This window comes from Rhea pennata, chromosome 6, assembly GCF_028389875.1.
Source record: "Rhea pennata isolate bPtePen1 chromosome 6, bPtePen1.pri, whole genome shotgun sequence".
In the NCBI taxonomy this organism is placed as follows: Eukaryota; Metazoa; Chordata; class Aves; order Rheiformes; family Rheidae; genus Rhea; species Rhea pennata.
The window spans coordinates 22,963,435-22,981,980 of record NC_084668.1 but is presented as its reverse complement, the minus strand read 5'-3'; the positions used below and the strand labels follow the sequence as shown (position 1 = coordinate 22,981,980).

General features: G+C 33.8%; 1 protein-coding gene across 3 annotated transcripts in view; it reads left to right on the top strand.

The window, feature by feature from the left end:
- Window positions 1-18,546, top strand: part of SLC25A12 (solute carrier family 25 member 12) — a 53,832-nt gene that overhangs the window by 14,175 nt on the left and 21,111 nt on the right. For all 3 annotated transcript variants that reach the window (XM_062578499.1, XM_062578498.1, XM_062578500.1), the window contains 5 exons: window positions 9,155-9,294; window positions 11,529-11,675; window positions 12,730-12,868; window positions 14,245-14,338; window positions 14,977-15,061. In XM_062578499.1, the coding sequence (XP_062434483.1) occupies window positions 9,155-9,294; window positions 11,529-11,675; window positions 12,730-12,868; window positions 14,245-14,338; window positions 14,977-15,061 (605 nt within the window). The remainder of the gene's footprint in view (window positions 1-9,154; window positions 9,295-11,528; window positions 11,676-12,729; window positions 12,869-14,244; window positions 14,339-14,976; window positions 15,062-18,546) is intronic.

Sequence of the window (18,546 nt, the reverse complement as noted above, 5' to 3'; positions counted from 1 at the left end):
CAAACTATGCTTGGATTTGTAACCACTTACTCTTTGTACTATTTGTTTTTTCTTAAATTTTTTGCAACTGTTTTTGAAAAAAAGTTTAAACAAAACATGCAAAGGTCTTTTTATGTAAACAGAACTACCTGAAATATGATGTCTGTTAAATTACATGATTAACTGAAGGGTCAAATACTAAGCAATTTGCATACAGAGCATTTTGTAAAGAAAATCTCTTAGAACTTATGTAGGGATGAAGTCAGTAAATGCAGTCATTAGGAAGCAGACAAACTATTTCAGTCAGTCTATCTTAATGATGTTGTATTTAATGAACTCACAAAGAATGGGGATATACACTTAGTAGCTTATATAAACACAACTTAAAATAGCTGGTGCTGTAAATGAACAGAAGGTAATTTCAGATTGTACACAGATCTTCTAGTCAGAGGATTGTTATTTTTATGATCAGTTCATTGTTTTTAAAAGTTAAAAGAACATGATAACAAGAGAAACTGTAAAACAAAATTACACAAATTCGCCCCATATCTTTCTGTGAAAATTGTTTTATAGCAAAAACTAGTTTTTGTATAAAGCTCATAGATCTTGAATGGGAAGCTGTTTAGATAATCTGAAATTTACCGTGGCTTTCTCATTTTTACAATTAAATTATATTGCAATTATTACTATATTTAGTAGTATCTTGTAACATGTCAAAATGAATACATATTTTATGGTACAGTTTCCCTCATTTTATTGCTGCTTTTTTGCTTTCTTTTTGCTTATTTGTAAAATGGACTGCTTATTTTTAGTTGATGGGGATATTATATAATTTAATACCTGTACCTTAAGGGGAAAAAATATGAGTGACGATATATGACACATTCAGTATTTGATAACTCTGCAGCCATTTTCATGTCCATCTTGTGGGCTATAGGGGCTATTTTGTAGATGAGCCATGCACTCTTTAATTTTTACGCTACGTAAACAGAAAGGCACAGAGTTTAGTTTTGTGTGAAAATAGGAGAGAGGTATGTAAAGAAGTTAGGAGAGGCCGAAGTCTTTAGAGGAAAATAATCATTGAGGTGAAGCATGATCCTTTCAGTGCTGATTTTCTTTAAAGAATCTTTACGAATGGCTATTTGTAAGAAAGGAAAGGCTAAGTGTCTTTAGTTTCTGCTATGTAAAGCTGCTAACTTTACTGTTTACTCAGCTTTACTGCTAAGTAAATCTAATTTGCCTCTTGAACTAAAATAGAGAAAGTTAATAGTGCTATATTATAAAATTTAACATACATACTGTATACATATTATAAGTTAGTTATATGTATTAAAAGTCTTAATAAATTATTAGAAATGTACTGAAATAGAATAGGTTTATCCAAGCAGTGTGAAAATTGCTATGAGACAAGTCAGCTCTACTTCATCAGAGGATAATGTATTCAATTTGCAGATAAACCCTGTTGGTTTGAGTAGCAACCATGAGCCTTCTAAGATGTTTTGGCTCTTAGCAATGCTCTATGAATATGATTGTATTGATTCCAAAGCTAACTCAAGCCGGTAAGTCTTGACAGAGTTGAGATGGATTTGTTTAGTTTTTTCCTGCGCTGTGCATTAGGAACTGGGGTTGCTGAAGAGTGAAACACAGAATCAGGCTGGGTCTCTTAGGGCAATAATTTGAATCCAGTACTGGCTTTGCTGGTGTTTTAAGCTGAACTCAAAACAAAACACTGGAAGAAAGCTATGCTGGCTCTAGTCCCATGATAAGAAATGATCCTGCGTGCAAGCTGGCCATATCCTCAAACCATTTGGATATGACTCTATGGCATTTTCAAAAGCATCCCGATCTGCTCGGATTTTCCACTTACCTGGAGAAAGTTAAGTATACTTTTTACATTTTTATTTATTTATTTATTTAAATAAATCCTAGCTGTGTATCTGAATGCAAGTTGTTTCAGTGAGGTTCACACCTTCTCTTTTTTAGAATTTATTTACTGACAGAGACGTATACCATACTTGGTCATTCTGCCTTCTTGCAGTCTTTACGCTTGATCTGCCACTCTTCTCTATAATTTTAACCTCCTAGTCCCCAGTGGGGGAACTGTTATATAACAGAAGTTACATAACAGAAAAGTCTCCATCCTACATGCTGAGACGGAAAGGAGCAAATAGTTTATGATTCTTTAGAAACTATTTGGTTGAAATACGTCTGCTATAGTACAGTAGTCAGTGTCTTTGCCTATCAAATATCATATATTAATTAGAATTGTTGAAATGGGATGCCTTTTGAGTGCTGTTCTTTGTTACTTCAATGTGTCATCTATTTTCTTACTGCTTTGGGACACTTTTGGGGAGTTTTGGACCTTCAGAAATCCTAAATGAATGACTACTGTGAATGTGCAGATAGTATGCTGCAGTACGTATGTATAGTATGTCCACTGCTATAAGATTGAGTTGGACCTACTGTGCCTGAGCAATCTGGTTACACAATTTGTTCAGTATAGTCTACATGTTTCAACTGTGCTTTATTGTCAGCTTGCTGAATGAAAAGCAAGAACATGACTGTTTTAATAACACATTGATAAAAGTAACAAGTGTAGTTTAAATCACTTTTTAAATTACAGAGAAATAGGAAAGAGAGCTTTTCTTTTCCAGATCAAATGTCTTCGTAAATGCTAGATGAATATTTTATGGAAAATATGTTGCTGATGAGCCCAAACAGTACAGCTTTAACTGTAACATATTAAAAAGATACAGCTCAGACTGTTTTTTTTTTTTTTTTTTTTTTTTTTTTTTTTTTTTTTAAGATTTTTCTTTACTAGAATTTTCTTTCTTGGTCTGTGTTGCTGTTTGTAGACAGAGAAGACTGGTAACCACTCTGCATGTTTGATCTTGGAGTGTAACTGACCAAACTCCGTAACATGAATGAAATATTTAGAAACAGGTCATAAAATTAATCCTGTTACAGTAAGGAAACTTTTTAAGTTGATATTCTTTGAAGATCTTTTGTTCTGAACTCAGATTAAAGCAAACCTGAATGTTAAATCTTCTCAAGTTACTTGCTCTGTTTCAATGCTGAAGCAGAGAATCTTCCTTGTGGAGAAAAGGTGAAACCTGTGACTATTCCTGACACTTTTCTCAAGAAGTAGGTATCTAACTGGAAATGAAAGAATTCTTTATATTTTTTAGCTTGGACAAACCATACAACTATCTAGACAGTGTCACTTTTAATTGGAATGTACAATTTCAAGGCTTTTTCCAGCTGTTCTTGTAGAGACATCACAGAGAAAGCCATTCTCTGATACACTGGAGAATTCCAAAGACTGATTTTAATCAGATACCCATGCTGATATGGATAGACACAGCTAAAATAACAAGATTTTGAAACAATTTTATTGCCTTCATGTTCATGATTTTTCTGTGTTTGGAGTTTTTAAATTATCTTGGAGCTAATTGAAAAATATTATGGATCTGAACATAAGACTTAGAAATGCTGCAGCTCAAAATCTCATTACAAATATTTTGCAGAGTATAATGGCCTCTGTAAAGGCGCTGGTTGAGGGTGACAAGGATTGGACTGCAGTAAATAATCAAAATTACAATGATATTGGTGAAACAAAATAATAAACATCAATATAATAAAATACTTACAGAAGTTGAGTGTACAGTGATACTGAAACCTTGTCCATCTGTTTTATTAAACAAAAAATTAACTCCCAACAACTTTCACTGTGGGAGAGAAGGTTCAGATTTCTCTTTGGCAGAACATAAAGAGAACACTGGAAGAAGGCAAGTGAGAAGAATAAGAAAAGTTGAATTATGTTATTATAGTTCTTTGCTGTTGATTATTGTTGTTCATGAAACACAGATCACTCCTACTTACTCCTCCACCATTTCCAAACGAACAATTGGATTGAAAATGCTAGTATTTGGCTTTAATCTTAAAGTTTGGGATTTATAAAATATTATTTGTGACTATAAACTCTGGAAACTTTTAAAAATATAAACAGTAAAATCTCATAATCACATGGCTACAGATCTGAGAATGTAAGAAAAGCACAACACTCTTGTCAAGTGTGCAGTAAACTGGAATGACTAGTTTTCTTGGCTTCTTGAAAACCATTTATTAGCTGTCTGTTTTCAAGATTTCTTTTATTTAACACCTGCAGATAATGTAGGAAACAAAAGGGTATGTTATGTCTTTCTTTTGTCCTCATGTTGTTTGTTTTTGTTTGCTTTCTGTTGTATGATTCTTTCCTGTTTTAAGTCACAGTTTTAAACACTGATGAACAGTACAGGGTGTGAGGCCCTACTTACTTGTTATAATAATAGAAATCAGCTTAAGACCATAAGACATTGAATGTTCTCTATAGTATTAGGTTCAAAACTATAGTTCAGCAATAGAGAAGGGAAAAGAACAGGTGAAACAGGACTCAAAATTACAGATATTGACAAGTCATTATTATGGCCTAATAATCACTAATTTGTCACTAAAAATGATCTTAATCTTTTCAAATAAGAGTAGAAATTGTCTTTCTCACTTTTCCTGCATGCTTTTTGTTCTCACCTCAAAGTAATGATTGCAATATTTACATCTGCATGACTATTAACATAATACTGTTGCAACATATATTAAAAGTCTTTTTGCTTTTAACAATGTTTCTTTTTGTTTTGCAAGTGAAAATACATGACATTTGCTGTTAGCAGATGTAGTGAAAAATATATAGCCTAGAATACATTAATATGCATTCGATATATAAGACTCAAATGTGTGGAGATGGGACTATTGGATGACTGAAGAGACAGATAAAAAACCCACCTTTTTAAACAGCAAACTTCTGGCATACTTATGCTAGTACCTAAAACTGTAACATTTTATTTTTTTGTGTGTCTAACAAGCATGACTGAGATCCCATCACAGGGGAGAGAAAATGGCAAACTCTGCGAAGAGACTAATGGCACAGGAATTGTCTGGGGTTTCAACTGTGTTTCTTTGGGAGATTATAAATCAAAATAAATGATAGTGACTGCCTCAAGGCTTACCTGAGGTACTGAGCTCATTCCCACCATGGACCAAAAATGGTTGTTTTTCAACAAGTGTAGACTCTAACATTGGATCTGTGATCTGTGGATTCAGTTAAAAGCTTAAACTGTCAAAACTCAAGAATTTTAACAGTTCAGGTACTGAAATTCATGCCAGGATCAGTTAAACCATTTTGGCTCTTCACTGAACCGTTGACTGATGTATTGGAAAAAAATAATTGGAAAAATAAATCATTTTGATTTTTGGTTAAATGTAATTAATTCAAAATGTGATTTGCAAGTTATACAGGAGAATGGTGTTTCAGAATAGATACTTTTCTCTTTTCATTCTGTGTGTGCAATAGGATAGTGTAATTCTTGGGCATGTTGCTCCTAAAAGTTCAAGCAATACTTAACATATGCAGACTAAATTAAAATCTGTGCTCTACTATGAAATTTTTCATGTCAGTTAGGATGATGGAGTGATATTAGTTGGATCTAGAACATGACAAGCCCTGTGTTCATTTCTGTTCTATTTCAAATCATATCTTTTGGCTTGATTGGCCTTCATGACTAGTGAAAAGCATGTGTGGGTAGACAGACATTGCCATAGCTGCTTAGAACTAATGGGCAATTTTAATTTGACAACAGATTTTCAAAATAAAGCATATTATTAAAAAAAAATTTTTTTTGAGCATTGTTGAATAAACAGATTTGATAGCAATGCTATCATTGTGCACCACAGATCTCCAGGATAAAGCACTGCTTGGATGTGTTGGTGTTCTCTTGCAGTCTTTGTCTCAAACTAATCAACAAAAAAATCTCAGTGTTTATAACTTAAAATATTTTTCTTCCTTCTCTGAAATTCAGTGTTGCCTAAAAGCTTTGTTTTTCTTGCATTATTTTTTTGAGCCTGATAGGTTAACAAAGTTTGATGGAGGCTGATCCAGAGTCATGTGTAAGATGCCTGCAGGTAGCTCTATGATGTATCCAGGCAGCTATAATTTGTTTAAAATGACTAGGTGGGGAAATGCTGGAGCAATCTGGAGAGAAAGCGTGTCACCTTGGAGGCTATGTGCTAGCGCACTAGAGTAGTAGCTTATTGTTGCTGGGGCTGATGGTAAGTTGAGTTTGTCATCAGGCTGCTGACTTGTATGCCTATCAGAGAAGCAAATGAACCGCTGTAAGCCTGGAAAGAAAGTACCAGTTCGGTAGGAAAGAATTCCGCTACAGAAAGGTGAGCAAAGAGTAAGAAAGGACATTAGTAAATGAGTAATATATATCAACAGGGACAATGTGTGCATTCTGTAAAAAGTCATACTAAAATGAAAGGGATTAAGAATAATTTACTGTTTGCCACCTGCAGAATAACTCTGTTGGAAATTTGAACTACTTGAAGTTTGTCTTAATTTAGCAGCATTACTCATTTTTGATTCAGATTAAAAAAGAAAAAAAGATAAAGGAGCATCTGTATCTTAATGTTGCCTATTTTCTGTGTTGTGAGTTCTTTGCTTGTGCTGTGGAAAAAAATAAATTAAAAATAAGACATTTGCTCATAATTCAGTGTGGTGAAAGTGCAGGTGATGAGCACATTATGTATGATCTCTGAAATGTGATTGTCCCTTTTGTAGCTTTTCTCATCACTGAGTTGTTGGTTGTGGTGACGGCTATTTCCTTTGATATAAGGAAAGAGCCAACAAAATTGGATTAAAAATGGTATTCTTGATATCCTGTGAAGAAAGTATTGCTACTCTGGGGTAGGAGTAGTAATTCTTAGTGCTTATCTAGGGATGTTTGAGAATCCTGTGTCAGTGATTGCCTAATTATCTTACAGAAGAGTTTAAGATGTCTGAAATTTCAGAGAAGCAACCAGCTAATTTGGATAGGATCTTTTCAGCCTATTCAGCCATATATTGTGCTATTCAAGTACCAATATATATTGAATATAAACTTATAAATTATGGAATATAAGTTTATTAATTCATGTACCAGTTTTATTTTTATGTGCTGAAATATTTTGATTTGTGACATGTTGATGAGTAGTTCTAAATCCTTCCTGTGAGAAGGAAAATAAATAGTGTGGGAAACTAGTTCTCAGTTGTAAGTAATATACAATGAAATGGTTGAGTGAGAGTTACGAAAAGGCCAGTAGCTTAAGTCTCATTAAAAATCAGTGGAAGATTGGACTATTTGAGCACTTTTGGAGCAGACCTTAATTTGGAAAAAATGATTTTATATAAGAAAAAATACTTTTTTAAACCTTTTCTTTAACATTCTGAAGTAAGCACTGGAAACAGCTGAAAACAATTGTAATTTCTTGTCTGTTTCAGAGTGTTCTTGCCTAAGTTTTCATTAGAAGAAGTCAGTGCTTTACAGAAGTTAGTTTTATAGGTGTGGAAGCAGTCACTAATTTCACCATGTGTATTCATTAGTAGCCAAGCCAAGCCAAACAGATCCAATTAAGCAGGCCTGTCTTCTGTTCCATTTACAATTTAGTGCCAGTTTAGGAGCTCAGCAATAGGCTGCCTTGATCTGTTTGTATTTGTAGTATGTGTAATGACTCTGTGTAGCTTGGTCAGAAACTGCAGTAACATCCCCCCCCCCCCCCCCCCCTTAGAGGGGTTAAATTTACCTCTCTTCGTTCCTTAACCACTAGCAATGATGAATACGTGTACTACAAAAAAAAGCTTTCAAAGGAATTATGGTGAAATAAAATAGTTTTTAACACTATGTGTTTGGTGATTTATCTTCTTCATTTTCTTAACACTCAACATTGACACCTTCTGTGTTGATGTCAGTAAATAGATAAGAGCAGACAAGTAGTCACTTCAGGTTTTTTTTTAAGCTTTCCACTTACTTGAACACCTCCTTTAGCCTTCCCTTGCGCTGGAAACTATGATTTAAATTGCAGTTGTTTCACTCTTGTCTGTATTTGACCTTTAAGGGCTAAGTTACAGTTAAATCACTTATCAGCATAGTCTGCCCTTTAGATATGTAATCTCAAGTCTTCTATGAAGCAAGTGATCTAGCCAAGGAATCACACTTTGTATGTTCCAAATCAGAAACTGATTTCTTCTAAAGATTTTCTAGCCTTTCCTCACTGCAACTTATAAAACTTAGATTAGCTATAGTTTTGAAAGGATGAATGAATCAAGTAATCCTTTAACACAGAGAAATCAATACATTTACTTCAAATAAACAGTCCATGATGGGAATACCGAAAGATAGTAAAGTTCTTCTGTATGTGCCACACTTTATTTTTCATTGGCAGGTTCTAAATTAGTTGATTAAAAATTAAAATCTGTTCTGGTACTTGGAAGTAGATTTTGAAAAGTGTTCATGTAGTATGGATAGATGTCCAGATTATGTTGTATATTTGGTCAGATAACCTGCACGAAAATGGGCTTCTTTTACAGAGTGGCAGTGCTGTATATGAATGAAACATGCTTCTTTTTTCAGATGAGGCTTTTAACTGACTTCAGATAATGCTTTAGACATTGAGATTTCAGTTGCACAGTATACATACAGAGTTCATTTGAAAGAGGGCATCTCTATCTTCACCTATCTTAAAACATTTTAATAACTGAGACTACCAATTATGTCCTATAGGATTTGATTTTTGTGCTAGAGCCTTATCAAAAGCTTTTAATAAGGTGCTTTCTACTGAGTTAATGATATGTTTTAGATGGCATTTCTTATACCTATCTTCAATAGACATATTCAGACAGTGTGATTGTAATAATCAAGTTTCAATCAAACCATACTTAGTATGACAAATATTGCATGAGATTGTAATGCAGGTATTCATGCTCTTGATAAGGGGCTTAATTTGAGCCCTGGTAGAGACAGAGAACTACTACTGATTTTTGTAACAGAATGCAAAATAGCTCTTATTTGTCATGCACAAGGGAAATTGCTTCTTAATTAAAACTAAACAAAACACTCCAAGATTTCATGCAGCAATACAGAAAGTGTCATATTCTGTAGCAAATGTATTTTTATACAGGTCAATAAAGATTCAGTTGGCAATTATTTTTAACAGACTAAAACACTTAAACAGCTGCTTAAAACTTCATTTGTTTGCGTTCTGCCTGGAACGTTTGTAGAATCATTATACCGCAAAGCTCACTTCTCATTTTTTCCCTCCTCCACAGCAAATGTCAAAGAAATATTTGAACAAACTATAATTCATCTTCAAATCCCCTTCAACTGGGACTGTGAATTCATTCGACTGCATTTTGGACATAACAGGAAAAAGCATCTTAACTATTCAGAGTTTACTCAGTTTCTTCAGGTCAGTTACTAACCTTCTTTCAAAGTACAATTGAAATTCAGTTTTGTCTCTAACAACATATGATGCTGTTACAAGTTTTGAGCTTCTTCTAGTAATGATAATCATTATCTGATACTGATTATCTACTAATCCTGAAAGTTATGATGAACTGTTATTTCTCCATGCTGGTTCTCTAAGCAGTATGTATTAATTTTGCTTTAACTTTAATCCTATCCTTTTATAGGATTCAATATACTATTTATGAAATTTACCCTTTTACTGATTGTTATTAAACTGGATTGAGGATCTGCTTCTTCTCTCATAGGAATTTTAATAGCAAAACTAACCTCAGTCAGAGGTTACACTTTAATATTACATCCTTAATATAACCAGTTGTGTTTTGTTGTATAGCCTCCTATGGAAATTTATTAAATTGTTTAACACTTCTTTTAGTTCTATAAAGGTTATCTTACTACTTATTTATTTTTTCCTCACTAGTTGTCATGCATGCTACTACGTTTGTGTGGGGAGTCTTGTCTTAAATGCAGCCAACTTTGCAGGAGACACACCTGCTTTTCTGAGATGTTACTGAAGCACCCTCTAGGGATCAGGCTTTAAAGGAACTCAGTCCTAGAACTAGACTTTGTACTAAGCCAGAAAGCTACAAATGAAACATATTAAGCATATTATGCAATTGATCATTGCACTGGAAGAAAGTAAAAAAAGCCATCAGTTATAAAGGATGAAGGAAGAAGAAAGTAGGAGAAATACACATTATAATTCAAGAGAAAGAAATTTGCAAACTTGTGTTGGTAATTACACTGTATTCGGTAAATTAATGTGCAATCACCTCGTGATGATAAAATAGATGATATACTTCTAAAGCTAATCTTTGATACAAAATATTTTTGGACATAAGAATAAGGAGTGGTAGATATGCTTTGATATCCTCTGTAATTATTGTTCAGGATAAAGCAGACACAAAGCAGATTCTAGAAAAAAAACATGTCTAGTTAGATAGGGTCTGAAGTCTTTATTGTAAACTGAGATACTAGAATTTGATATAGTCTTTTAAGGCCGCAGTATATCTTGATGCTACTTCCACAGAAGAAATGTGTCCTGACATTACTTATTGTAAGCCATCTCAGGCACAAATTGGTGACTCTAGTGCAGAAGAAAACAGATTGCTAGTGAGAAGCATCTTTTAACTCAGAGCAAAGTGATAAATATCTTTTGATTTTATGTTTACTGCTCCAAGGATGCTATTACTTACGATACAGTAACCTCTAATGCTCATTATATAACAAAGAAGACCCTTAGTATGGAAAGGTGGTATGGATGGTGGTATTTTCAATATGTACATGAGTTGGATGTTGTTGTCTTTCCTTTCAGATCTGATTATTTTGTTTATTTAGTCTAATGTTGTCCTATGTGGTTTAAGGCTTGGATCAGAGCAGGCTTTTTGTATCTTGATCTAGAAAACACTGAGGCTGTGAGACTTCAGAAATTAGTGTAGAGGTGATATAAGATGATAACATGGCTATTATTTTAGCTGCTTCTAGAAGTCTGGATGACAGCTGAATGTGCTTATTGTTTGCTTGAATAGAAGGAAACAACCTTTTCTTGATATAGAATTTAATAATGGTTGCATCATTATTATCCTGAGATTAGGTTACTGCAATGTGCTTTTTATGACATTTTTGTTACAGATTGCATAGGAGTTTTGAATTGCATGAAATGAGTGACCATTTCTGTCATTATAGGAGATATCTGTTAGGGGCAATCTACATCTGTATTGTATAATTTTCACTGTCTTTGTGTTTATTTTCAAATATGCCTTTTAATGAGTGAATTTATATTGTGCTAATAATGTTTAATTTGGATGTGTAAGAAACCGCATCACTTTTGGTCTTTAGGATTAATATCAGAAGTTTCCCTAGCAGTTCAATATATTTAATTATAATAGGCAGGACATAGAATCCTGATATATTAAGTTTATTTCTCAGACCAGTTTGTGAAAGATAGTATTTGCTTACGGTTGAATAGGGGCTTTTCTTTTACAGTGGAGTGAATCTATGGATGGAATTAGAATGCAGCCTTCTTGTCTTATTTGGTTGTTTAAACTACAGTTGTGTTTTGGTGTTCCAACAGACATATTTAGGCATGCTTTAAGAATATGAAATTAGTGGAAGTTTTGTGAAAAGTAGGTTAGAGAGTTTGGCTCTAATCTGCTGTTTCTGAATATTTCTTTCTAGGAGCTGCAGTCAGAACATGCAAGACAAGCCTTTGCATTGAAGGATAAAAGTAAAAGTGGTATGATTACTGGGCTGGACTTCAGTGACATCATGGTTACCCTTCGCTCACATATGCTAACTCCATTTGTGGAAGAAAACTTAGTTCCAGTAAGTGTGAAGAAAGTACCTTAAGTTAAGGGCTTAAAACCAAATGTGTTTAAAAGCTGTAATTTTTAAAGTTGTTACTACTTCTCTCCCACTTTGTCTTCTTCCACCTGTTTATTACTGCCTTTGCGCTAGAGGTTACCACTTTTGTAGTAGAGTGGGCAGGGTGAAACATGGCAGCACTCCTTAGCTGCGGTAGTGGAAAAGTTTGGCAGCCTTTTTTACATGCTTGAAGTACCACTGGAAGCAGTCTAAGTTTATCTGCCATAATTTGCACTAAAGCAAGGCAAAAACTATACTTTGCACAGAAAGAAGACTTAATTTGGTCAAAAGTGTCTGATTTTTAGATTTTGATATATGACAAATCTCAGGAGGAGGAGACTTGTTACAATTTTGTTCTTGTGTATGCACTTATACTCATTTTTATTTGGAATGAGAGTGTAGAAAATCAGAATGTAGATTTTAGAGGTACTATAGTCACAGCTGTGATAGCCTGACAAGATCTGTAGGTAAAGTAATAACAAAATTATTACTTTATACTTTTGTAAACTTTTACTTTTTATATACTATTTTATACTATATACTTTATAACTTTTATGTTATTACTTTACCTACAGATCTTGCCTTGCCTAACTGGTATCTTGTCTAAGATTTCCATCAACTATTAACTTTAGACTTTGAAATAAATATTTCTTGTTATATGCAATGGAGTGAGTCAGTGTCTTTATCTAAAGTAGTGTTTACATGCATTTCTCTATTATCAAAAGACTCAGTGGCACATTTAGTGTGTGTTAGATAAACTGAAATATAACCAAATTACACGATTTCCTGATTGTTTCCTAAAGTTGAATTTTTACCCTCAAGGAAACAGTATCCTTTCTAATAATCCTTCCCTCAAGTTTCTATTAAAAATAGCTTGGAAATAGCTTAAAATTACTAGACTAGAGGTATGTCTTTAATTCTTTCATAATTTGCCCAAATGGATATTCCTGCAATTTGTAATAAGCTGTTGTAGAAGGGCTTAAGGCACTTACCTTCATTCATTTAATTTTTTAAGGTGGCTGGTGGAACTGTTTCACATCAGGTCAGCTTCTCCTATTTCAATGCTTTCAATGCCTTGTTGAATAACATGGATCTTGTTAGGAAGATATACAGTACTATAGCAGGTACAAGGAAGGATGTTGAAGTTACAAAAGGTAAAGCATATTTCCTACATTTTACTGATTCTTTTAGTTTTGTCCAGTTTGTAATCTGATGTTGCTTATGGGTTAAGGCAAATCAGGAGCTGTAATATGCAAGGCTAGCACTATTATGGAAGTGTTTAAAGGGTGATTTCCATCCTCACAGGCTAGTAGTGATTTTTAGTTAACTCATTGAGGAGGAGAATTGGAATTCTGGCAGGAGCCTTGTTGTCCTTATTAGTTTGAATGGATGTCTACAAAATAGTGTCTTATTCAGAATTTTACCACTCCTTGAAGAGGATTCATGGTTACTTGGAGAGAAATAGTAGCTGAGGAATGTGATAGTGGGTTAAGTTTGAAAACCGATTGTCAGTAATCTCCATGATGTTTTAGCTCTAGTTACTTTTATCCATGATTTTTTTTCAAAGAAAAGTAATAATTTCTAACTTGTTATAGTTTACTGACATGACTAGTTTTACATAAAATTTATGCCTTTTTATAGGACATAGTTAATTCCTGTACATATGAAAGGTGGCCATAGTTCAGTCTGGCCACAGGCATGAGCAATTTGCTTTTGTAGCCATTTTATGACAAATTTTATTACCTGGATAGATGGGACAAGCCAAGGCCGAGTGTGGGTAAAAAGCATGCCAAGCATGCTGAGTTCCTTCTTCCCCCCCCCCCCCTCCTTTTTCTTCTTTGGTTTATGTTTATATGCTCTGCATATCTTTTGCCTCTAAAGGAATCCTAAAGGAAAGCATAAAATGCCTGTCCTGATCCTTCAAATTGTGCTAACATATTGCCTAATATTGCCTAACTTTTTTTTTTTTTTTTTTTTTTTTTTTTTTTTTTTTGCCCTCTTTGGTGTGGATGCATAAATAGATCTTGCTTGGAGTTACGTTGTGAAAAAGCTACTACATATTCACTGTTCAAACTTTTTTACTGTAGCTTGCTGTTTATGTCAGGAACGTGGCAGTAGTTTGCCTAGATGAACAGCTAAGCTTGGAGTCACTGAGAACTAGGGGAGAAAGAAACACAGACATGATGGCTGTAGATGAGTCAGTTGCCCTTAAAGCTGTAAATAATGATCCATTTGTTTTACAGAACTTCAGAAACAAGAATCACAAATTGTGGGTGTGATTCTATTAATCTTGCTAATATAAGGATTTTTGTTGACTTTGATAATGACTTCTTACTGTAATTGAGAGTTGTGGAATCAAACTTGCTCAAGTTTCAAGAGCTGGTTCCAAGAAGGATTTTCTCCTAAATACGTCTTTTTCCTTTGCCTTCTGGATTTTGCTTTGTGGTGATAGATTTCATTTTTATGATACTAAAATTACGTGTAAGCATTAAACCCAATTGCTTTATTTCTCTTTCCCTTTCAAATCCAGAGGAATTTACCCATTCTGCAATTCGATTTGGACAAGTTACACCACTGGAAATAGATATTCTCTACCAACTTGCAGATTTGTACAGTGTTACTGGGTAATTTATAATCATTAATTCTATCATTTTGTAGTCATTATATTGATGTTTTAAGTGTGGAAGCCATTAATTTTTATCTTTTTTAAAAAAAAAGTTTTGCATTCTGTTTTATTACAATAATTTATCTAATATAAACTGAGTTTGGTATATGTGTGTATTTTGTCAGTGAATTTTATACATGAAGCATATTTATTAGCTGTAAGTATAGCATATAAAACAGCAATATACATTACAGTAGTCCCAAAAGGCTAGAATACATTGGTATTATTAGCTTTAAATATTGATGACATTCTGAGTGGACATTTGCATGTGAAATGCTGGGCTGGGGGTGGGAAATACCTAAAAGTTGTTTCATTTGTGAATTATGTAATTTATTACTGCTAAACAAGAATTTCCTTCTGAATAATCCAAACTCCCTTTGCCTTCATTTGAGAACAATTTTGAGAACAACTAGAAGACAGCATACTTCTAAGGATTCTTTATTGCAGTACAGCAGAATTCTTAGAAATACTTTTAAATATGACAGATTTTTTTTTTTAACTTAGGATGTATTCTGTAGGGTATGGCCAGGAATACTTTATTGAATATGCTTGATATTTTATCTAACAGTCATTTGTTTTCTGTGATCTTGTATGAAGGCGCTTAACTTTGGCAGATATTGAGAGAATAGCACCACTGGCTGAAGGTGCATTACCTTACAACTTGGCAGAACTCCAGAGGCAGGTAGGTAGGAGTGATATATACAATAAAATTGCTGAAGTTAAGTGAATGCTTTTGTGTACTTACATATGAAAAGTAAAACAATAGACTTCAAACAGAATCATAGCATGTGCATCCTAGCAGAATTCTATGTAGGTTTTATGTGTTGCAATAAGGATAGAATTAAAGCACTGTACTGAGTATGTTTCTAACTAGGATATTAGGTGCCATACTGAAGAATGGCATGCTCACATAAAAGAATGTATAAGTACTTGATTCTCTTACTGTCAGCACTTTTGTTTGTTCATGAAAAGCCTTTCACTTCGCTAAATAAGCTAACCCCGTAATAATAAAATTAATTTTAGGTAGTAAAAGTAGAAATATTAAATACAAGGCTTATAAATGCATTCTTTCTTGAAAAAAAATGTGGTGAAATGATTGACTTAACCGTTTATCTAAAATATCATTTAATTTTACTGTGCTTCTTGCCTATGTGACCTACACATTAGCAAGAGAATTCAGTTTTATTGTGATTAATAAAAAAATAGAATTAGAGGATGGAAAATACAGGAGTACATTTTTAACCCTTTGTTTCACCAGACCTTTATATTTAGATTTGCTAGCTTTGCCTTTATCACAATTTTCTTATTAAATGTACAGATGTATAATATAGCATAATAGCCCATGCTGTCCAGTAGACTTTTGAATGCAGATTTGTTTTCACGCTTTAGTTATTTTTACAACTATTGGAACTAAAGTTGTAGGACCAAACTTTATACAAAGATTCAGCTTCTGTTTAGACTTTCCAGCCCAGTTACCCAGTGCTGTACTACCCGCTTTTTAGCAGTATAATTTGCAAGTTTGTATTAAAAATAAATCTAAGTTTTAAGCATCTTCACTGTATTTTTAGTTCAACATATAATTTGAGAGTTTTACTTTTACCAGCAGATCTGTCTAATGCTAGTTAAGTTATAATTTACGTTTTACCTTAAACTTGATCTAAAGTTCAACCTCAAGTAGTGATGATATTGACAGTAGCAACATAATGGGAAATCTCTTACGCTAGGCTGCTAATAGAAATAATTCTGTTCTACTCTATTCTGGATGTATTCTATGGAAATAGTCTTTTCTGGAGCATTTTGTAGATGACTGCTGTCACTAGAGTAACTCACGGGGGATTAACTTAAGTGTTAATAATGTAAAGCTGATAATGCAGTCAAGACAATGCTTGAAACCATTACATAGCAGATTCAGAACGGAAGGCATATTTACTAGGTGAATTACACGGATGCATAATTAATATATATGGACCAGTTGCACATTGGTATATATTATGAAAAACAAAGGAAAAAAATATAGGATCTGATCTTAAATGTTATGGTTGCACAATCTTTTATCTATTTTTACTCTGTTAGAGCTTTATAAGAAAGTGCAGTTCCACGTAGAGCTGTACATTCTCAAGTAAACTTTACGAGAAAGTATAGTAAAACTAATGTTCATCTAAACCAGGGATTTTTGCTCCAAAGATGTCTCCATATCCCCTTTCTCCATGATATATGAAGAGAAGAAGTAGGATGCCTAATTCTTAAGCTCTTGTACGAGCATATCCTATCCATGGTCGATAGTTCTAAATATATCTCTGTGTACTCGGTAGAGAAGTATAATTTTTCTTTCTGAAGGTTCACATTTTCTTATAATGTCTAAGTTATTCCAATTCTCTCTCTCTCTATATATATATTTTTCAGGAACTTACGGGGTCTCTATCAGGTCATCTAAGGGCTTTGATTCCCAAGTGGGCATAGCCTAGTTTAGGCTGGCTACTGCTCCCAGCTGCCCCCACTGCCTTGGGTACAAAGATAGTTGAACTTCTTATGAATCAACTGCTAAACTGCCACATCTGGTAGTTCAGCGTTTATGGCAAACAGAAGTTGGTGATGACTTGCATGAACATGCAGCTGGCATATGGCAGTCATTCAGCAACTGATTCCCAAGTGGCTTAGCCATCCTGGCTTGTTGGGGCAGGACAGACACCTGGCAGTGGGAACTTGGTCAGCCACTGCAAGCTAGAGTCTCCCTTCACTAGGCAATGCCCAAAGTCTTCATCTGGGAAGGTGAAATTGAGGTTCTGTACTCTGGTGATGGCAGTGACAGGTAGTGCTCAGCTAATGAAATACACATCCAAAACCTACTTGGTGGTAACAGTCTTTCTAAAGATTCCAGAAGATAAGAAGGATGGCATGGATTAGTGCAGAAATGCAGATACAGCGTTTATCCAGATTAATGAGAAATATTTCTGACAACATTTCTTAATTGCATTCCTAAGCACCAACTTTGGTTTTAATTAGTGTCTTAATTAGGTGAGCTCTCTCTCACCTTTCTAAGCAGACCATTAGGAAACAAAACGCTGATTTGTTTTGTTTTACATTTCAGGGTTACTTTTGTAGCTTGACACTGTTATAAGTGAGCTCATTTAAAATTTTTCACTCATCGTTAAATTAGACCATATAGTCTTCACACTCTTAGAGTAATACTTTCTTCTCTCAGCCAATTCTATGTTCTGTGTTAAAAATGCACATCAGAAAGAAAAGTAATTTCATTTCCTGTGTTTTATAAGGAACAGTCCTGTGCTAGACCTTGCTTATCCTAAGTGAAACTTGCATTGTTTACAAAGCAATACAATACAATACACTAACTGTATTGATGCAATGAAAGATATACAATTGTAACTGAGAGAATACCATTCCTGTGAGGTCCAGCTGTCCCTGGAAAATGAAAACAACTCTGCAAACACTTTTGTATAATTTTAAAATCCCTTCTTAAAGGAAAATCTAAATTTTAACATAAACTCAGACTGTCTTTGTAGATTTAGTAGAAATGGAAATTAGCTTTCAGCCATGCTTACTTTATTGTCAATTTTTTCATTGTGTAAGATTTTCTTAAAGCCTAGCAGCTGAGTATACCATGGAGATGACAGCTGCAATAATTTTCTGTTTATAAATATTCATGATTTGAAAGCTATAGCGTTAATTATATTCATTTACATATCTGTCTGAACACGCAAGTAAACTGCAAACTTTGTGAACACTTACTTAATAATATAAAAGTGACATTTCTTTCACAAGGAATTTGAGTTCTAACATCCAGTGACGTACTTAACTAAGATTTACGTCTGAATGTAATGCTTTGATTCTAATGAGAACTCTGTGGAGCTTAGAAGAAAATGAATAACTTAAAAAGCTAAAGGAAACAGGTGTGCTAAAATAGGATAAAATTTTTGTGAAGAATCAGTTCTGCTTCTAAGTCTTTTGGGGCATTATTATTACCTATGTCTTTTATTTATATGAATCAAGAGAGATACCTTTGCGTTTTGGAATTTATTTTTGTCTCTTGTTTTTATTGTGTATGTTCTTTTTTAATCTGAAATACCTAATGTTTTGAAAATGGTGGGAAAATTAAGTGTTTGTCTTTGCTTATAAGGGTAATTCATTTGACCTATGCTTCTTTAGAGA